At 41.5% G+C, this 22722-nt stretch overlaps 1 protein-coding gene across 7 annotated transcripts in view; it reads left to right on the plus strand.

Moving 5' to 3' along the window:
* unc80 (unc-80 homolog (C. elegans)) overlaps window positions 1–22722 on the plus strand; it is a 338459-nt gene that overhangs the window by 203043 nt on the left and 112694 nt on the right. For 6 of the 7 annotated variants that reach the window (XM_087988742.1, XM_087988738.1, XM_087988739.1 and 3 more), the window contains 7 exons: window positions 1127–1339; window positions 6663–6798; window positions 10649–10782; window positions 11033–11198; window positions 13984–14187; window positions 14289–14386; window positions 20230–20430. In XM_087988742.1, coding sequence (XP_087844868.1) covers window positions 1127–1339; window positions 6663–6798; window positions 10649–10782; window positions 11033–11198; window positions 13984–14187; window positions 14289–14386; window positions 20230–20430 — 1152 coding nt within the window. The remainder of the gene's footprint in view (window positions 1–1126; window positions 1340–6662; window positions 6799–10648; window positions 10783–11032; window positions 11199–13983; window positions 14188–14288; window positions 14387–20229; window positions 20431–22722) is intronic. The other variant, XM_087988741.1, reaches the window with a different exon arrangement.

Consider the following 22722-nt stretch of genomic DNA (forward strand, 5'->3'; position numbering starts at 1 on the left):
TCCAGGCATCGTGTGGTCAGGTTCTGGCGATGGAGAAGGCCAAGGACCTGCATGTCCTTGGCAGAGTGGGAGGGGGAGTTAAAGTGTTCTGCCACGGGGCGGTTGTGTTGGTTGGTGCTAGTGAATTTGCGACGGGACCTCCACACACATCATTTACTTATCCGCTGCACCCAATGTGGTCTCCTCTACATTAGGGAGACAGGCCGCCTACTTGCAGAACGTTTCAGGGAACACCTCTGGGACACCCACACCAACCAACCCAACTGCCCCGTGGCTGAACACTTGAACTCCCCTTCCCACTCCACCAAGTACATGCAGGTCCTAGGCCTCCTCCATCGCCAGACCCTGACCACACGATGCCTGGAGGAAGAGCGCCTCATCTTCCGGCTAGGAACCCTCCAACCACACGGGATGAATATAGATTTCTCTAGCTTCCTCATTTCCCCTCCCCCCACCTTATCTCAGTCTCAACCCCCGGATTGAGCACCGCCCTCTTGACCTGCAATCTTCTTCCCGACCTCTCTGCCCCCACCCCCTCTCCGGCCTATCACCCTCACCCTCACCTCCTTCCATCTATCATATTCCCAGTGCACCTCCCCAAATTCCCTCCCCCCTACCTTTTATCTCAGCCCGCTTGGCACACCAGCCTCATTCCTGAAGAAGGGCTGATGCCCGAAATGTCGATTCTCCTGCTCCTCAGATGCTGCCTGGCCTGCTGTGTTTTTCCAGCACCACATTTTTCAACTCTGGTCTCCAGCAACTGCAGTCCTCCTCACTTTCTCCTATGTAACCTGATAAGTTGACAGTAGTGTTGTATTGGCCGCTAGAGTTCTTTGTAAGTGCCAGTGAAAAGGTAATAAGTGAAACATATTTTCAAAGCACCATTGCTTTTCCCCATAGGGCATGGCAAGCCATGGCAGACATTTTCTTAATATCTGCTTAGTAATTCAGTTGAAGGGTTGAAGGTATTTTACTGATTTCATTAAGGTTTTTGGCTTGCACATCTTCCTTTGAACACTTTTGTAAATACTTTTGTAGAACCAGGTAGCATGCAAGACAACACTTTTCACTGTATCTCGGTACATGTGACAACAGTAAATCAAGCTCAAACTCAAATATGTTCTAGGAAGCACCCGTGGTAGCAAGGGCAGCACTATTCCTGGAGTGTGCCCGGTTTGTACACCGTTGCAATCGTGGAAACTGGCCAGAATGGATGAAGGGACATCACGTTAATATCGCTAAAAAGGGTTTATCCCGAGGAAGATCACCTGTGGTTGGAAATAAGCGTAATCAGAAATTACAGTGGAAAGCAGCAAAACTCTTCTGCCAGTGGGGTGAGGTAAGAAACAAAGATTTAGCGTAATAAATAACTTTTTTTAAATATGTGTTGATGTATGTCTGTATTATAGTCTTCATATCTAAAAAAAAGTCTCAAATAATGTGTGCAGTTTTAAAATTTTGTTTATTGCAGCAATACATGATACCAAAAGAACAGTCCGTGCAAATCTAACAGGGAAAAAAACCACAGAAGGAGAGATTTTGAGTTATAAGCAACTAATCCTCTATTGTCTGCTGCTGCAAAGCTTAATATTAGAATTTAAGGGAGGGACCTAAACCAAACCAAAACAGAGTAAGCATAGATTATTTGCACTGGTAAATAAATTGAAAATACAATTAATTTATTTTAAGATAAACATGCAATATATTTAAATAGGGTTGAGAAGTTATTATGGCAGCATAGGAGGCTATTTGGAGTCAATACCAACTCTCGATTGACTGATCCTGTTAGTGTTAATGCTTGAACTATCTCCATAACAAGCAAGTTCATTTCTGTCAAGCTCTATACAACTTCCTTCCAAATATTTCCACTTCCACTGTTCACATAGGCAGTAAGTTCCAGGTTACTATCACTCGCTGCATAAAAAAAAGCTCTTCCTTATGTCTCTCTCTGTATTTCTTACCCCAAATTGTAAATGTCTGATCCCTTGTTTTGTATCAACAACTAATGGGAGCAACTTTTCCTTTAACTAAACCTGCTGTAATATTCTACACTTCTATTTGATCTGCCCTCATTCTCTTTTGCTCTAAGGAGAGCAGCAGTTTCTCTAACCTAACCTTGTAAGTGATGTCACTCATTGCGAGAGTTATTCTGGTAGGTGCTCTCTCAAGGACTATCTCACCCTTCCTAATGCTATACTCTAAGGCCCAGATCCCCCAGTAGGAAGGTAATGTTACTCATGCCCTCCTACACATTAACAGCACAGAGGTGGAATGAGTGGAGAGTGTCAAGCTCCTCGGAGTGGTCATCCACAGCAAGCTTTCTTGGACTCTTCATTTGGATGCACTGGTTACAAAGGCCCAACAACGTCTCTTCTTCCTCAGGCAGCTGAGGAAATTTGGCATAATGGCGAATACCCTTGGCAACTTTTATAGGTGTGCCATCAAGAGCATTCTGTCTGGATGTACCACTAGCTGGGATGGCAACTGTACCATTCAAGATCAGAGACGGTTACAGAGAATGGTGATCTCAGCCCGGACAATCACAAAGGTCAACCTCCCATCTATAGATTCCATCTACCAGGTCCGCTGTCAAGGAAAGGCCGCCAGCATTCTTAAAGTTCCATCCCAATGTTTTTCTACAACCTCTACCATCGGGGAGAAGGTACAGAAGCCCGAACACATGCACCAGCTGGTTTCGTAACAGTTTCTACCCTACTGTTGTTATAATACTGAATGGACTCGCAAACTCTTAACATTCGCTTGTACCTGTGTTTTTGTTTTTGCTGCTGGTTACCTATTATTTACTATCTATGTTACTTAACTCTGTGATCTGCCTGTTTTGCTCCTAAGACAAACTTTTAACTGTGCCTCGGTACACGTGACAATAAATTCAATTCAATTCAAATTCAAATTCAAATTCAAATCCAGTAATCATTGCAGCAGGATAGTCTTGAGTTGCACATCTGTACAATACAGACGTCCTGATACAGTTGACTCTGCAGGAATTGCCTGCAAAGTTAAACTATCCGATACTAATTGCCCAACTTGTTAAATCTTAAAAACATCCCCTAATGAGTTGGAATCTGAGACCACCCTGCCACCACAACCACACCCTCTCCAAGCCTTGACATTCCTGTAAGTGAGTGCAATTCCTCCCCAACTTCTAAGCTGAGATCTCCTCACTCACTCAGACCCAACTTCGCACTTCTCTCCTTCTTCCCCAACCCCCACCCCACCAACCTGTCACCTCTTCATCAATACAAACCAGATCCACCATTACCCAACCTTCACTTGATGCCCCAAATTCCCTTCACCCAACTGCTACTTTACACCCATTACACCAATTTGCCACCCTATTCCCTTAACCTATCGCCTCATTCACCTGGCACTCTATCTCCACCGTGTGGGCATATCTTCCCTTCGTGGCTGTCCACGCTTTGAAGGCCTTTAAATCACAGAACACAGCATGCGCTCGTGCAAAAGTTTCCACATTCATCCTCCCTGCTCCTCTCTTCTTGGATTCTTAGACTTGTGTACCTTCCTTCATGCTGCTCCAAGGTTAGGTGGGAAGATATTCCTGAAGATTCTGTAGTCACAACATTACGCATTCCTATCTTTTATTCATTAACCTATGTCTTGAATGTAATGGTTTGCCATTTCAAGAGCAATATTGTATTTCTATATTGTCCTAAATGCAACAAAACGCAACATGGCAAATCGCAGGTACATTATAAGGCAAAATTTGACACCATATCACCTAAAGCGATATTAAGACAGATGAGCAAAAAGCTTGGTCAGAAAAATATAGGTTTATACAAGATATCTTGAAACAAGGCAGAGATGTGAAAATTTGAATTCCAGACCTTAAGGTCTTGGGAACTGTAGACACAGTCACTACTGATGGAACAATTACTATTGAGAGTTCTAAAATGTAGACCTGGAGGAACACAGAGCTCAGAGTTTTGTGGAGCTGCAGGAGAGGTAAGGTCAAGGAAGAGTTCTAGACTAATGATAAGAATTTTTAAACCAAGGTGCTGCTTAATTGGGACCCAGTGGAGGTCAAGACTGTGTTGCTGGAAAAGCACAGCAGGTTCAGGCAGCATCCAAGGAGCAGGAGAATCGACGTTTCAGGCATTCTTCATTCCTGAAGGACTTATGCTCGAAACGTTGATTCTTCTGCTCCTCAGAGGCTGCCCGACCTGCTGTGCTTTTCCAGTATCACACTCTCAACTCTGATCTCCAGCACCTGCAGTCCTCATGTTCACCCAGTGGAGGCCAGCTAACACAGGGGCGACGGGTGGCATGTAATTTTCAGAGTTTGCCAGACCACTCCAAAAAGCAATGGAAAAGCAGATATCTATATCTTCAACACAGTCAAACAAAGGGGATGTTATGCCATTTAATGTAACTAAAGTTATACAATTGCAATCCATCTCTTTGAAACCAATGTTAAAGAGGAATTTCTTTTTCATGGTATGAAATTACCTTCAGTAATTTCCAGAGGGATGCCCTTGTCCAAGCTTTGGATGGAAATGAAACCCCACATACTATATACAGAAATGCCATCCCATGTACTACGATGCTAGTACAAACACATCTTTAAACATTTTGTTCTCCGTGAAATCACTATAACAGCCTTTACTAACTAAGCCAATACACACTAAATAGAAAAGCTTATCCAAAAGGGAGGGTGTGCAATTAACATTTTAAGATGATCCTATGTTCTCCAACATGTTGCTTTGTCTTAATGACCATTCCTGAAGGGATTTTATGGTACTACAGCAAACTTTGTTTTCACTGGCACCTTATCGATAAGCTTTCTTGATAAACCGGCATCTTTTGTATCTAGAAAAGTACAAGCTGGTCAGGAAGCATCCAAACAGCAGGAGAGTCAACATTTCGAGCATAAGCTCTTCATCTGTAATGTCACATTCCTGATGAGGGGCTTCTGCTCGAAACATCGACTCTCCTGCTTCTTGGATGCTGCCTGACCGACTGTGTTTTTCCAGCACCACATTTGTGACTCTGGTCTCCAGCATCTGCAGTCCTCACTTTCTGCATACCTTTGTATCTCTCAAATACTATAATCTACTGCGACGTCTGATTAGTTATGCTATAAATAAGGATTAACAGTGATGCAAAAATCCCCTGAATTATGTTTTTATTACTTACTGTGTGTTTTTACAATGATTTTAGCAGATGTGTTGATGTTTTACATAGATTTTTTTGAGGGATATCGATGTCTTGAAACTTTGCTTGATCAGGGTTTACTGACGTTATGTCTACCTCTCGAATATCCAGAATATTTGATCAACTGGTACATTCCTGGTCCCACAGGTGCCCATTAATAAAATGTTTAATAATTTTCCATGTTCCTTAAATGTAATAGATTGTAGTTGTTCTGTTCAGACCTCAACGATGAAGATGGTGTTACAATAAAATAGCTGACTAAAACTACAACCTTGTCCAAGGTAGCAGTAGATGGTAACATCAACTCATTGGGTGAACACTTTGTGAATGAAAATGAATCACTGGAAGATCAGAGATAACATGCCCCTAGTTTCTGGATGTGCAGATTCTGTTTTTCCACTTCCCATTGAATTGTGTCATTCAGTTTTTCCTCATTTCACGCAGTATCTCCCAGGTGAAGACAGGATCCTACTGTGTGGATCCACCTTACAGGTCCAACCTTCTCTACCTCGCCCTTCGCCCCTGACCCAACATGTAGTGATCTCTGGTTGAACCACTGGCAGTTGTCTCTCTCTCTTTCTCTCTCTCACTCTCTCACAGAGAGAACAGCCGTGTGGTCCTCTGAGACTATAGCAACTTTACCTTTTTCAGGTGGTTCTCCTACAAAGCATGTTTATTAAACATGATTTGGCTGTAACGCAATTAGTGAATTGTGGACTTTTTTTTATAAAGCAAACCCCCATCCGCTGTTAGGTGAGTCCATCTCCGGCGTGAGCAGAAGAGCAAACCCCAGCCTCGGGATCCTCTGTCTGCAAATTGCAAATTCAGTGTGTTCAGCTAAAACAGGAATGTAGTCAGCTCTACAAGCCTTGAAACTTAGCTTGAAACTGGGAATTGTAGTTTACATTTAGAAGGAATTTTACTTCAAACTCGAGGAGAATCTTGAGGAGGACTGGACTTCAGTGTTGGCATCACGTGGTCAGTCAGCTTGCACGCTTTCTGTTGAAGGGTCTTATGAAAGGTACAGTGCTGCGGTCAGTGATTTTAGTGTTAAAGTGTTAAATTTACTGCATTATTTCATTAAAATGTATGATTTACCTAGATTGTGCTATCATTAGTGTTAGACAAACTACTATTTTTGTTTCGATTTTTACTGATATTTTTGGTGATTTGCTCCTAACCCTATTTTCCCCATAGGCCCCATTATTTATATTGTGCGATTTTCTATAACACGGTGTTGCACGGGGACGCAACTACTGCATTATAGGAGAACTACCTGTACTGTGTGGATAATATTGTGCATGATACTACACAGACAGGGAGAGGATAAACAGTGAAGTGAATAGTTAACAATGCTTATATTCTGACTGTGTACCACAGTATGTTGCTACTCAAACAGAAATCAGTTTCTGTATTATGTTTACTGCTTTTAAATTGCTCTTCTGAAGCTTTTGGTTCTTGATTCGTGACAGGCTATTGGGAACAGGCTGAATGAACTGTGCCATACAGAGAGTGAAAGCCCAGCAAACATACTGAGTTTCATTTATGATGATGAGACTAAACGAAGATTGAGGAAAGAAGATGAAGAAGAAGACTACCTTGATGACAGTATGTCTGAGTTCTTTTTTTTTGACAGTAGCAAAATTGCTGGAAATCTGAAATGGAAGCAAACAGGCAACATCTCTGCAAAGAGGAAAAGAATTACAGTCGCAGTAATGTTTGTTTCTTCAACGTAAATTGCCTTTAATGCAGTTGAAGAATTTAGACCATTATTTGTAGAACTCAAACTTTCCTCACCTGTACTGGCTATAATATGATTAATTTAAATGGTGCTGCTCTTGCACAATGTTTGTATAGTGTGAGATCAGAACTATTGAGTTATATCAGAACCTCCTGTAATTGTTTCAGATTGATAACCTATCATCAGAGCTGGAAAAGCTATAGATTGGACAGTTTTTAAGCAAGTACAAAAGCAGGGCAGAGTCAAGAGGTGCAGTGTGGAATGGTGGTGGGAGATCAAAAGGGAAGGACTATTTTACGTGGTACGCAGGAAGAACTGAATGACAAGAGGGGTGATCATACAAGGCAAGAGGGTTGGGAATGGACAAGTAAAGAAACAAAAGCTGGGACCAGAATATGTATAAATAGGAAAAGCAGAATATCTTCAACAGCTTCTATCCAAAATAAATGTAATCGGCTCAGAAGTTATGATCTGCACTGGTTGAATTCAGTGTTGGTGATTCCATAAGTCTGTAAAGTCCCTAGTTGCAAGTCAAGTGTTGTTCCTGCATTCCATTTGACTCTTATCTGAATTCTCCCACTCTGATCCTTCTGTCCTCAGCCTCCTATACTGGTTCAGTGAAACAAGTCAATAGAATGGACATTTGGAAGGCAAAGATGTTGCATCTAGACCCCTCTTGGCATCCCCGGATCCCACCAGACCTTGCTGAAATTTATCTCTCAATTCTTGGTCACCTCCTGCACCCTCCACAAGCTGGCCTTGGTGAGAGTGCGGTCCTCATCACCAGATGTTTGGCAATCACCTCAGGAGGACGAGGAGGAGGAGGAGGAAAAAGTGGATGAAGGGAGGAGGCATCCAGCCAATGATCTTTTTAGACAGGCTGTCCATTAACACCGAAGTCATTTCCATGAAAGTTACCAGGTCACTGATTTTCCACACCTACACCTTACCATCGCTTTGTAATTGCCAAAGTCCTGAGATAACAGACACCACAGAGCTAATGCTCTGTATTAAATGTATTCAATAACACAACTGTATTACATAAAATACTCAACTGTTCACCCTTGTGCTTGCTTTGTGGATCCCTTTACCTCGCCTAGAGTTTGTGCAGAATACTAACCCATGGCAGTAAGCCAGATCAGCTTCTCACATTCCCCGGGGACACTGCAGATGGCATCCTTCAGCAGCTCTGGGACTCAAGGGCCCAGCCTCAGGCTATACCCTGACATGGGCATCAGCGATCTGGACTGGCAGGCTGGATCTGGATGGGCAACATCACATACTAGGTTCTGGAGTGAACGTGAAATGGGTTGTAGAAGGTGCATAAGGCAGGAAAATAACGCATACTAAGTGGTATAGTCTCTCTGATGGCCATGCTAATACTGTACAGCACTGTGCACTTCAATGGGTGAAGGTGAGGGTCTCTGCTGTTGTTTCAGTATTGTAACCTTCTAAAATGAACCATTTCATCCAGCAAAAGAGCATGAAGTATTTTAGTGAGTGTGTTGGGTATCATCGCTGAATATTTAGGTGTAAATGAAAGCTGAGAAATGTGGGGGTGAGGATTGCAGCAGTATGTGAAGTTCAAATACAGTGCATGAAAGTTAGATACGAGTCTATATTGCTTAAATAAAAAATTGTCAGTGGTGATGGCATGAGGCATTGAGCACTATATGATGTTGGTGCTGGTGGGCTATACAAATTAGGGAGGAGTTCACTGACCCTAGCCACTTAGTTCAGTTAGTTGAACTTCTCCCAACACTGCCTCCAGCTCCTAAGGCCATAGTTCAGGCATTATCTGCTCCTATGAACTTTCAATCGTCTTCTAGAGTCTTGGCCCCTGGAAACAGAGTATATATCTATTTTCTTCAATCGCTTGCTTGAGGTATCCATCAATTCCTCAGAGGAACAAGGACCTTTTGCAGTATTACTCCAATTGTTCATGCACTACCAGTGTTTTCCAATCAGTTTAATGATCGTCAGGAGCAAGAGTGTTCCTCCCTTTTCATATGCTGGCTTTAGAACTGGTGATGACCTTCAGTTAATGCTCACCTCACATGAATTTGACCCATCCTGAGAGTACAGCCAACTATCATGGAAATGAGAATGCGACACTTACTGCCTGCAATATTTTCAAATGACAGTGGTTAATTGAGTGCCATGATTCTTATGCTCACTGATGAGTATTTTTGGAGTTTGGCGCAGAGGATTCTGGGCATGGGCAAATTTTCTAGACTGTTCTGTTCTTTCTTGGGATCAGGCTGCTCAACTTGGCTCTGAAACTCATTGCTTACAATTACTGAGTTGTACTATGAAACGCAATTATCATTTGACAGACCTGACATAAGAAAAATCTGCCTTTAGGCACTCTGTGCTTTAATGAGAAGTTACTTCGAGTCATAGAAATATACAGCACGGAAACAGACCCTTCAGTCTAACACCACCATGCCGACCAGATATCCTAACCTAATGTAGTCCCATTTGCTAGCACTTGGCCCATATTCCTGTAAATCTTTCCTATTCATATACCCACCCAGATGCCTTTTAAATGCTGTAATTGTACCAGTCTCCTCCACTTCCTCCGGCATGTCATTCCATACATGCACTACACTCTATGTGAAAATGTTGCCCCTTAGGTTCCTTTTAAATCTTTCCCCTTTCACCTAAACCTATGCCGTCTATTTCTGGACTTCCCCAGCCCAGGGAAATTACTTTTCTGTTTATCCTATCCATGCCCTCAATTTTATAAACCTCTATAAGGTCATCCCTCAGTCTCCGACGCTCCAGAGAAAAAGCCCCAGTCTATTCATTTCTCCCTATAGCTCAAATCCTCCAACCCTGGCAACATCCTTGTAAACCTTTTCTGAACCCTTTCAAGTTTCACAACATCCTACCAAAAGGAAGGAGACCAGAACTGCATGCAATATTCCAACAGTGGCCTAACTAATGTCCTGTACAGCTGCAACATGACCTCCCAATTGCTATACTCAATGCTCTGACCAATAAAGGAAAGCATACCAAACACCACCTCCACAATCCTATCTACCTAATGACTCCACTTTCAAGGAACAATGGATGTAGGTTTGCTTGGTGAGTTGGAAGGTTTGTTTTCAGATGTTTCATCACCGTACTAGGTAACATCTGTGAACCTCCAGATGAAACCTAAGGGTCAACTCTTACATGTTCATTAGCACATTGTCATCACAGCACCTAACAGAAATGCACCCATTGCTGCATTTTCTTACAAATAACCTGTGCACAGGTACTCTTCACTACATCCACAATGTCACAAAACTCGCTTTGTGGCAATGTCTTGTTTCAGTTAAACTCTTCAAAAGGCATAATTTGGACTGAAACCTCTAGCTCAAATAGGTGGTCTGCTGGATTTTTAAATTATGAATATAAAAAGCTATTTGGCCTCTTGCTTTTATAAATGCCTATCTTATTTAGTTTCTTTTAGAAGTACGAAATGTCTGAAAATGAACTTTCCAGCTCAGCGAGCAAACCTACTTCCAGAACCTCAACCTGAGCTCCAAATTTTCTCCAAACTTGCTAATAAGAAACAATTTTATGACATTCAGTATATGGATTTGAAATGCTATATCTGATAGGGAAGTGAAAACACATTCACTGATTCTGTGGTAATTAGAACCCTCTTAAACAACTTTGTTCCAAACCAATATTTCCTGACCTCTCATCATTTCAATGTTTTGACAGATACTGTTAACCCCACCAAATGTGGCTGTCCATTTGCATTAAAGATGGCGGCATGCCAACTTCTACTAGAGATAACAACATTCCTTCGGGAAACCTTTCCCTGTTTGCCTCGACCACGTACGGAGCCTCTTGTTGTGAGTACTTTTAATATCTGTTTAGTATTGTCAGAAAAGCACCATGCCAAAGAAAATATGACCAAACCACCCTACTTTAAAATAAAGTCCAGAAGCCAGGAAAACAAACACAATGTCGTGTAGTTTCTACTTAAATCACAATAAAAATAAACACTACATTTCAAAAACATGAGAACCTTCCACTCAGTTCTGCCGATTAGAAATCGTGCTTTCCATGTTTATCTCAATTGTCTCTATGTCCATACAACAGGATTTGGAAAGCTGCCGACTCCATCTGGATCCTGAACTAGATCGGCACAGATATGAACGGAAAATCAGTTTTGCTGGAATTATTGATGATGATCAAGATTCAAAGGATTCGCCACATAGCAGCAGTCATACCCTCAAATCGGATACAGCCTGTGAAGAGAAAAAAGGTCAGAAAGGAAGGTTTTTTACCAAGTGATTTAGAAATGGTACATTCAATAAAGAATAACTACAACCTAATTATAAGTATTGTCTTATTAAGATCTAATTATAAGCAAGTTCTTGCTCTTCATGAAGGCATCAGCAATTGTAGTTACTTTAACTTTCCACTAAAACTGTCTACCTTACAAATGCTGTGGAGGTGTCGCTGATGGATTCGGGTGGACAAAGTCAAACATCCCACCACACCAGGTTATAGTCCAACAGGTTTATTTGGAAGCACTAGCTTTCGGAGTGCCGCTCCTTCGTCAGGTAGCTAGTGATGAAGACGCAGCGCTCCGAAAGCTTGTACTTCCAAATAAACCTGTTGGACCATAGCCTGGGGTTGTGTGATTTTTAACTTTGCTGAAAAATGTGTTGCTGGAAAAGCGCAGCAGGTCAGGCAGCATCCAAGGAGCAGGAGAATCGACGTTTCGGGCATAAGCCCTTCTTCAGGAATCTGACAAACCTTACAAATTAACAAGGTGAATAAGACACTTGAGGCACTTGCCCAGTCCTAATTCTTCAGTTACTGCTACTTGGGAATTGCTACAGTTTTCAAAACGCAGTAGCTCAATTTACCGCCAGTGGCAAGATAAAACACTCAATCAAACATTACATAGTCTCCCCTTAATATTTTAGTTGATGGATGCCACATGCCGGTATTAGAAGCAGGAATAGAATTGAATAGGAGACCAAGACAATCCTATTGCATAGAGTATAAATTGCTGAAAATATTGAAATAGCACAAATAAAAAGTCTGATTTTGGGCTACACTGATTTAAATTTCTACTTCAGAGAGGTACCTTCTAGATATGGAGTGGAGTTGGTAAATTCGATGCACATCAACTGCAAAAGATACATATATTTCAAGAGAAGCAAGAAAGGAGCTCCAGAATTCACATAAAGATCAATGCAACTGGCAAGCACTCAAATGTAGCAAGATGAATTTATTAACATCAGGGGAAACAGTGATAAGTTAAGACCATGTATTTTTTCCAAAATGTTTAGAAAACACTGTTCATAATATTTACTTAATATCCACCCATCTGGTTCACTCATGCCCTTAGGGAAGGAAACTGCCATCCTTACCTGGTCTGGCCTACATGTGACTCCAGACCCACAGCAATGTGGTTGACTCTTAATCACCCTCTGGGCAATTAGGCATGGGCAATAAATGCTGGCCCTAGCAAGCGATGCCCTCATCCCGTGAGTGAATTAAAAATAAACTTCAGGCAACATATGATGGTGTGTAAAGTTTAGATTAGATTCCCTACAGAATGGAAACAGGCCGTTCAGCCCAACAAGTCCACACCGACCCTCTGAAGAGTAACACACCCAGACCCATTCCGCCACATATACACCTGACTAACACACCTAACACTGTGGGAAATTTAGCATGGCCAATTCACCTGCCCTGCACATCTTTGGATTGAGAGAGGAAACTCACACACACACAGAAAGAATGTGCAAACTCCACACAGACAGTTACCTGGGGCTGGAATCAAACCTGGGTCCATGGTGCTGTGAGGCAACAGTGCTAACCACTGAGCCACTGTGCTGTCCCATACAAGTCCCATAAAGTCATACAAATTTCTCACAGCGACCTGCAACTAGGACAAGACTTATTATTTTTCATTTCTGATGTTTGTATAGTTTCATGTAATCAAAATAATTAAATTACTTATCTCAACATAATAGTTAGTTCAGTTAAACTGCATCCATCCAAATGCTTTAAACGTCCAGTAAGGTACTGATAATGGACAAAATAATGTTGAACTTGCAAATGGAAGCCATTGAAAACATTTTGAAAACTTGGAGCAAAGCAAGAAAGTTCCACATTGAATTTTGAAACTGTGTGAAAACCCATTGCCTGACAGTGGGCTCTCCTTAGGACCAACTGAGAGAGGGATTAGTTTGGCACATCTGTGAAATCAAATACAGGTATGCTTCCCACACAAGGCAAAGTTTGGATTCATGCCAACTGTGTCACTGTTCTAATCTTTTGCAAAGCGATTTGCATATCTGAAGCAGGAAGTTGATGCTGTGTATATCATTCCCCTTTTAAAACCATTTTTTACATTCTGCTAATCTGCCTTTAAACAACATTCTCACCTGCTCCATTAAAAAGCACCTGTGGTCCAAAATCTTTAGTCCGACTTACTCTTCTGCCTTTAACTTAGTTGATATTTTTGTCTGTTTATGCTTTGGTTCATCACCTTGGGATAATTGTCTGTTTTAATTGTATCATCTAAATGTTGGTTCAGCAAAAGAATTTTCTGTAAATATGCTGATTGTGCTTTCTCTAACACAAATAGAAGTGTTTAGCTATTGTCTTTTTACATTAATTTTGTTCTCTCAGTAAAAAGGGAAAAATATAGAGCACTCTTATACTTCCTGGTCAATTATAGAATGTGAAGTGAATTTAAAGAGACCCTTTTTATATAAACCTTTATTTAAGTAAATGTAATACCATATTAACAGAGTTATTTGAATGGTTGATTTTATTTTGAATGGTATTAAATATGGCTTCTTCTTCAAATGAGATATGGTGGTAGAATTTGAAGTCCCTTTTGTTTTTAACGCAGAGTTTAGAAAATTTCTGACAAAATAACTTCGCACTCCAATCAGTTGTGTAGTCCGATCATTCTCATTCACTTATCAAAACTGGTAAATAATTGATGGTTTGCCTGCATTTTGTGTGAGACATGGTGTCAGTAGCACTGCAATTTGCAATATGTTGTATCATTATCTTAGGAGCAAGCAGAAAAGTAAGACCAGGAGGCTCACGTCTACTTCAGATAAAGGGGGCACGAAGTTTTCGAGTAAAGAAGGGTGGTTCCTTATCAAGCATACGCCGAGCTGGAAGCTTGAAGAGCACAAAGCTTTCACGGCAGGACTCTGAGTCTGAAAATGAAGAAGTTCTATTATCTCAAAGCCATGACACAGTTACTGACATTGGTATTTTCTCAAGATATGTCTATCTTTGAGCAGTTAAATGCTGGTTATATTTAGTGTAAAAAGATTGTACTGTACTTTGATTTTTCTCCCTGTTTTGACAGGCAGCCCCTGGAGTACAAGTGAACCTAGTATTGAACCAGAAGGACTGAGCACAGTTGGAACAGAAGAAAATTACCATAGAAACATGACATGGTTGCCAGTATGTTTAAAGGATTTTCATTTACTTTCATCTATTTCAGGAGTGTCAAGCTTGAAGTTCATCACTTGTACTGAGCCAAGAATCACAGTAATGTGAAAAGAAGGAGCGATGCATTAATAGCTAACTCATATGTTTGAATTATTATTTGTTTTGCTTGCACTGACGCTCCACTGAGTATACATTATGGCTATTGCTTTCTACAACAAAAGCAACAATTTGTGTATATACAGTGCTTTGAATGCACTTAAATATTCCAAAGGGCTTTACAGAGATGTTATAAAACAAAATATGACACTTCATAAGAAATATTTGTGCAGAAGACCAGGAGCCTATTTCAGCTTTGGATCAGGAAACGGGTCGGTATCAGTAGTTAAGGTGCAGGATTTTAGAGGGGTCTGATAAGGATGGTCTTAGTGTTCCCATGGTTTAAATGGAAAAAACTTCTGGTCATCTCTTGCTGAATGTCTGACAAATAGTCTCACAATTTGGAGATAATCGAGAAGTTGAGAGACCCTAGTGGTGCTAAAGTTGTGCTGAGTGTCAAGTGGATGTCCGTGTCCGTGGAAACTAATTTGCCTTGGGTTGACGCCTCTTAGGAGCAGCATATAGATGAGAAAGGAGAGGGCACCAGAGGAAATTGTGCACGAGCCAGAAGGGAAAACCATTGCACATTTTTTTCTCACTGCAGTTTAATATGAATGAATCCAGGATAACGTAGCGCCACACAAATGGACAATGGGAGTGGTGTTGGAGGATGATCGTGTTACCAAGTATATCAAAGATTGAAGAGAGTAGGGTTCATTTATCTTTGTGGAAATGTCATTAATACCTTGATGAGAGTTCTGTCGGTACTCTGGCAGCAGCAGAGTCCTGATTATACAGATACAAACACACAATTCTGGGAAAGATTCTGGCTAAGATTTCACATTCAGCAATGAGATAAGCAAATATATGTACTTCGTTTGGATAGCATGAATGTTCCTGATAGTCATAATTTAGAAATGCGATTGGAATGCAACTGAACAAGAGTGAGAAATATAGAATGTAATAAAGTTTGTAATTTATTTGTGAGGTGAATGATGAAACAACTCAGAATCTAGAATCAGGTTAGAGGAGTGATGACTGAGCAATATTATAATCTAAATTAATTGCATGCCTTTTTCTTGTTCTTACTGAGATTAATGAATTTTTCTGTCAATTCAATACATGAGTATTAACAAGATTGGTTTACAGGAGAAAGTGAGGACTGCAGGTGCTGGAGGTCAGAGTTGAAAAGGGTGGCGCTGGAAAAGCACAACAGGTCAGGCAGCATCTGAGGAGCAGGAGAGTCGACATTTTGGGTCATGGCCCTTCATCAGGAATGTGGAGGGAAAAGGGGGCTGAGAGATAAATAGGAGAGTGGGGTAGGTTTGGATAGACAATAAGTGGATGCAGGTGAGGAGTGATTGTGATTGGTCAGACGGGTGGGTGGACTGGATAGGTGGGAAAAAAAAAGACAGGTAGGACAGGTCAAGAGGGGGGGTGCCGAGTTGGAGGATTGGATCTGGGATGAAGTGAGGTGAGAGGAGATTTGGAAACTAGTGAAGTTGATGTTGATGCTGTGTGGTTGAACAGACCCAAGGCGGAAGACGAGGTGTTCTTCCTCCAGTTGTCAGGTGGCTTTGATTTAGCGGTGGAGGAGGCCCAGGACTTGCATGTCCTTGGGGGAGGGTGCTACCTGAAATGTTGAATCTCCTAAAGAGGTCCTCAGATGCTGCCTGATCTGCTGTGTTTTTCCAGCACCGCACTCGCATTTATAATGTTCGACAAAGTTTTAAGTGCACACCCAGTTGTAAATGTTGCATTTGATGTTACATTTGGAGGCATTGATTTTGTGCTGTCCTTACCTGCACTGTTGCCACTTGACTGTTCTCTGCTTGAAGATAGAGAAATCTCTATTTGGGCTTGACCAAGGTGGTTTTTCTCACCCGGTCAACTTGCAAGTTCCAATATTTTCCGATTGCTTTATAATCTAAGCTTGGGAGGTTCTGCACAGTGAGCTCCCTTACACTGCTGGCTGTAGAGCACCGTCTTTTAACTATGTGAGAATCCTGCATGTGAACTACATGACCTACACAGTGATGCTGTGTTGTGGTAAGCCTGCCCCCAATGCAGTGTAAGCAGCACTTAGCAAGCATGAGAGTTTTACCACATCATCTGATCTTATAAATATATTTCACAAAGTTAAATTGCACTGCTTCTGCTTGTGTGTTGAACAAGTAACACTTGCAAAACGAATGATTTCCCACGGCTTGGTTGAATTTATGAGACAAACTCCATGCTCTTTCCAGAGTCTGACAGTGGGGCTGAAATTACTTGAGGCTGAGCTTGCTTTCACCAGGCAGTGGTTGATTTTGTCATAGTGTTGTTGGAGTTGATATCCCCAAGGTAACAAGACCTCTGTCCTGACAGAAATGTGTGTTGCTGATAGTAACTATGGTGCCATTGGGCATGAGGCAGGGTGACATAAGATCACTGTCTCTTTCAAATTTATTGACAAGCCAAAGTATTCAGAGGCTACAGTAAAGTGATCAAAAGAGGCTGAATGACTTCCAGATTAGGTGAAGTAGAATCATTCATGATCAAGAGTTTATTCAGTAGCTGCTCTATAATCTTTGTGCAAGCCTTGAGCCTTTGCAAGTCGAGCTACCATCTGTCCTGAAATGAATGTACACTCTTATGTCAAGAACATTAAATGTATGTTAGGGCATGGCTGGAAAGTATACAGTAATCAGAGCAAATACATATACATTTGGTGCTGTTTGGCATCAAATAACAAATCAGTTTCATCATACTGATCACCATGTCACAATGAAATGAGTGAATTACATTGATCGTCTATTCAGAGCAACTATATTTATACAGAACCTTAAACAAGCCTTTCCAATTTACTGTGTTCAAAGCCTTGACTCGGTCAGCACACAAAATATGGAAATCTTTGTTCTGTTCACAAGACTTTGCCTGAATTTGAGTTGCTGTAAAGATTATGTATATTCTTCCCCAAATCAACAGAAGCAGCATTGACTCTGTATATCCTGAACCTCAATGAGGTGAGTGACAACCTCATGATCCTTGCAAGATCCTGGTATCGATTAGAAGTGATATTCCACATTGATTGCCAGGTAGGGGTTTGCGTCGTTTCCTTTTGTAAAATACATGCAATCTTGAGGTGTCAGGACACAGCACACTGGTTCTAAATAAGGCAGAGGGGACCTAGTGAGTTTCTTAACCATGACAGTCCCTTGAATATGAAACTTTCAGTTGGGATATCATCAGTTTATATCAGCTTACCCAAAGAAAGCTGTTTTGTGGCTTTTGTGACTTCGTGCACATATGTTTGGAAAGGCAAGGACTGATTAGGGATAGCCAATATGGCTTTTTGCATGGAAAATAATGTCTCACAAGCTTGATTGAGTTTTTTGAAGAAGTAACAAAGAGAGCAGAGCAGTAGATGTGATTTATATGGACTTCAGTAAGGCATTCGACAAGGTTCCCCATGGGAGACTGATTAGCAAGGTTAGAGCTCACAGAATACAAGGAGAACTAGCCATTTGGATACAGAACTGGCTCAAAGGTAGAGGATAGAGGGTGGTGGTGGAGGGTTGTTTTTCAGACTGGAGGCCTGTGACCAGTGGAGTGCCACAAGGCTCAGTGCTGGGTACCCTACTTTTTGTCATTTACATAAATGATTTAGATGCAAGCATAAGAGGTACAGTTAGTAAGTTTGCAGATGACACCAAAATTGGAGGTGTAGTGGACAGCAAAGAAGGTTACCTCAGATTACAACAGGATCTTGATCAGATGGGCCAATGGGCTGAGAAGTGGCAGATGAAGTTTAATTCAGTTAAATGCAAGATGCTGCATTTTGGGAAAGCAAATCTTAGCAGGACTTATACACTTAATGGTAAGGTCCTAGGGAGTGTTGCTGAACAAAGAGACCTTGGAGTACAGGTTCATAGCTCCTTGAAAGTGGAGTCACAGGTAGATAGGATAGTAAAGAAGGAGTTTGATATGCTTTCTTTTATTGGTCAGAGTATTGAGTACAGGAGTTGGGAGGTCATGTTGCAGCTGTACAGTACGTTGGTTAGGCCACTGTTGGAATACTGCATACAATTCTGATCGCCTTCCTATTGGAAAGATGTTGTGAAACTTGAAAGGGTTCAGAAAAGATTTACAAGGATGTTACCAGGGTTGGAGGATTTGAGCTATAAGGAGAGGCTGAACAAGCTGGGGCTGTTTTCCCTAGTGCATCAGAGACTGAGAGGTGACCTTATAGGGGATTATAAAATTATGAGCGGCATGGATAGGGTAAATAGGAAAAGTCTTTTCCCTGGGGTTGGGGAGTCCAGAACTAGGGAGCATTGATTTAGGGTGAGAGGGGAAAGATATAAAAGAGACCTAAGGGGCAACTTTTTCATACAGAGGGTGGTACGTATTTGGAATGAGCTGCTAGAGGAAGTGGTGGAGGCTGGTACAATTGCAACATTCAAAAGACATTTGGATGGGTATATGATTGGGAAGGGTTTGGAGGGATATGGGCCAGGTGCTGGCAGGTGGGACTAGATTGGGTTGGGATATCTGGTCGGCATGGACGGGTTAGACCGAAGGGTCTGTTTCCATGCTGTACATCTCTATGACTCTATGCTTGAGCAGGGTCACAAGCAGGTTCTTCGACAATGCAGTGCTATGGAGGTGACAGTGGTATCATTGCATACTATGAGCTGTAGTTTAAGTCATTTCTGAGGTGCTCAAGAAAGAACATCATGCTAATTTGCTTGGAGCTGATTAACATCAATGATATGTTTAAAATCATGAAGCGTTTTGATGGAGTAAAAAATAAAAGTAAATGGTTTCTGTGGTTGGAAAACCAGTCACTACTTGGTACAGTTTAAGATGTTTGGCAAAAGGTGGCATCAGGGTGCCATTATCAGGCTAGCACAATGGCAATCTTGTGGCACAGCGGTTAGCTCTTCTGCCTCTTTTGAGGGTTTTCTCTGGGTGCACTGGTTTCCTCCCACGGTCGAAAGATTTGTGGGTTAGATGGATTGGTCATGCTAAGTTACCCCGTGATGTCCAGGAATGCATAGACTAGGTGGGTTAGGGTTACAGGGATAAGTTAGGGGAGTGGGTCTGGGTAGGATGCTCTCCAGTGGACCAAGTAACCTCTCCCTGCACTGCAGGGATCCTATGAACCAGAGATGGTATGTAGAGAAAAGCTTCACAGCACATTATAAGTTAAAAGCAGGTTTCATTAAAAAATTAAATATTGTGAATGCTGGAAATCTGACATGAAACAGAAAATGGAAAAGTACTCTGTCACTTTGGCATGGACAGTAATCAACCTGAAAGATTAATTCTATTTTTTTGTGCACAGCTGCTGCTAGGCCTGCTGTGTATTTCCAGCTTCTTCTGAAACAGATTCAATTGTGAATTTCAACCTATTTTTCTCAACAACCTGTTCAGGAATGTTCATACACACCTCACGTCCCAGTCCAGGGTTAGGGATACCACCACTGCATCACAAGAGGGCCCTGCAATAGTAGCTTTCACATGTGAATTGAATAAATCATTTCAGTTGTGAAAATTGCTAGCAATGGGCTTAGATCTGAGGAGTGGGATTAATTGGACTGTTCTTCAAAGTATACTCAATGGGCTGAATCATTGCTTTTATGTGCTGTAACATGCTGCAACACTATGTGGTGAAAATGTTTAGCATTGTGTTGTCAGACTTCTTCATTTTGACTGTTACTCAGATGAAGCTATTTTTCTGGATCTTCTACTAACACTAGCGTCCTTTTCTTCAGGTTATGATTTTACTGTGCAGCCAACAAAGCTTCATCTGCTGCCATATTGATTACTGCCACCCTCGCTGTTATCAGCATCACAGCCGATCTTGCGCTCGGCTTGTGCGGGCAATCAAGCTCCTGTATGGAGACACTGTGGATTCAGTCCGAGATGATGACACTACAAACAAAGTAGGCTTGAGGGCCAAGAAATCGAAAGAGGTATTCATAATTCTTCAACTCTATCATCTTTTGGATGCAAAGGCTCTGTTTATCTGTGTTCTTACTGCTAACTTCATTAAGTTTTTAGTGGTGCTTGTTTGACATTTGAACTCAACGCAATAGTGAGCACCATGCTTGGCTTAATGTTTCAGTTTTTAACCTACATGTCATTTGAAGCAGTGGTTCATTTTTGGAAGTGTCATTTTTTTTCTTGTTCTGATTCTGTAGCAGTTTCTGAAGAAAAATGAGTAGCTTTCTTGGTCGTTGGCTGAGATTTTTCCTTCAGAAATCCAACCAAAGACAAATGAACAGGTCACTCATCTCAATATAGTTTACGTGGTCTTAATCTACAAAATAATGGTAAACTCGGTGTGGTCCTCAACAAGTTCCCTTAGGCCTGGACTAAAGCTCTGGAGATATGACTTCAAATCTGGTAACAAGTCAATCATGGACAAGGAAGCCTCTTTGACCCTATCCTTACTAAAGTAACTTCATAGAAGCATTTGTCCAAGACAGTATAGTTGTGAATGAGAATGTACAAAGCTGCACAGTGTGTCTTCACTTTGAAGAAACTCTCTACTATGCTAAGTTCAGAGATTTAGAATGGATTAATTTTCCTTTTCAAACTTGCAAGTAGCTGCTGAAGAGATCGGTGGAGGGAGCTCAAATATTTACAATTTATATAAATGAATTAGATGAAGGGACAAAAGGTATGGTTGTTGAGATGGATAAATTCTTGATCAGTCAAGGAATCTAGGGTTTTGGGGAAAACACAGGAAAGTAAATATGAGGAATGTTGGATCAGGCATAATCCTATTGAATGACAGCTGGCTCGAGGGGCTAACTGGCCTATTTCTTACGGTCATGCCAAATTTGCTAAAGATAAGTAGGAAAGTAAGCTGTGAAGAGGAAGCTACAAAGAGATATGCATAGTTAAACTTAATGGACAAAGGTATGGCAAATGGAGTAAATGTGAAAAAATGTGAAATTGTCTCTTTCAATAAGAAGGAAAAAAAAGAAGCTTACTTTGACTCTTCCCACTATCCAAGGCTTGAGGCACACCTTCCAGGTGAAGTAGCGATTTACTTGCATTTCACTCAGTTTAGTTTACTGTATTCTCTGTTCAGGATGTGTGGTCTCCCCTGCACTGGGGAGATGAAGCGCAGAATGGGGGACTGCTTTGTGGAGCGCCTACATTCCATTCACCACCATGCTCCCTGGCCAACATCTCTGCCTCAGGCTTGCTGCAGTGCAAGCTCGAAGAACAGCAGCTCGTTTCCCACTTGGGGCATTACATCTTTCGAGACTCAATATCGAGTTCAATAATTTTAAAGCCTAAACACCATCTTCCCTGTGCTTCCCTCATACTGACACCCCAAGGCCATTGGCTGCTTTAATCACAGCCAACCCATTTTCATCCACTAATGGTCCCCTTTTCTTTTCCCAGGCTCACACCCATTATCCATTCCTTTGTCTTCCCAACTCCACCCATCATTTATTGATCTCACACCCCACCACCCCTCCAAACCACACCGTCAAAATCTTCAGTATCCATGCCAACGTTTTCCGAGTTACAATCAGTTCTGAAGAAGGGTCACTGAACCTGAAACATTGATTCTGCTTTCCCTCTGCAGATGCAGCTATTTCTGTTTTTGTTTCAGATTTCCAGCATCCTCAGTTCTTGTCTTTATTTTCTCTCAAAGGTCATCAAATTCAATAATTTGGAGATGCCAGTGTTGGTCTGGGGTGGACAGGTTAAAAATCACACAACACCAGGTTATACTGCAACAGGTTTATTTGGAAGCACTAGCTTTTGGAGCACTGCTCCTTCAGGTGGTTATGGAAGTTAAGATCATGCTCATAGAATTTACAGCCAGAGGAGTCCAGTGTTATGGAGATGTGATACAGTAATTAACACACACTCTTACATACTCACACACCCACACAGACCCTCCCTCATACACAAGCTCTTTTTCATATGCACACACATACACCCCCTGCACACACCCCTACACCGACAACACACCCTCTCACACATACCCAATTACACTCACACACAAACTCTATCACATACACTCACACCCAGACCCAACCACTCACTCAATCTGTTGCTCCGGCATGCGCACACATGCAAGCTTATGGGGTGAATCTGTTTTTGCAGAATTACATTACATTTTATTTTGCTCCAAAACTGTATGAATTCATGTAAAATTCTGGATTTACAGAGGGTTTGTCAGTCTGACATATCATTGGGACACAGACAGACCTCACACCAATTGTTTAAAAAGCTGA

The sequence above is a fragment of the Chiloscyllium plagiosum genome, unplaced genomic scaffold (genome assembly GCF_037043375.1).
Source record: "Chiloscyllium plagiosum isolate Xiang-an unplaced genomic scaffold, Cpla_swu_hap1 HiC_scaffold_7, whole genome shotgun sequence".
Taxonomy (NCBI): Eukaryota; Metazoa; Chordata; class Chondrichthyes; order Orectolobiformes; family Hemiscylliidae; genus Chiloscyllium; species Chiloscyllium plagiosum.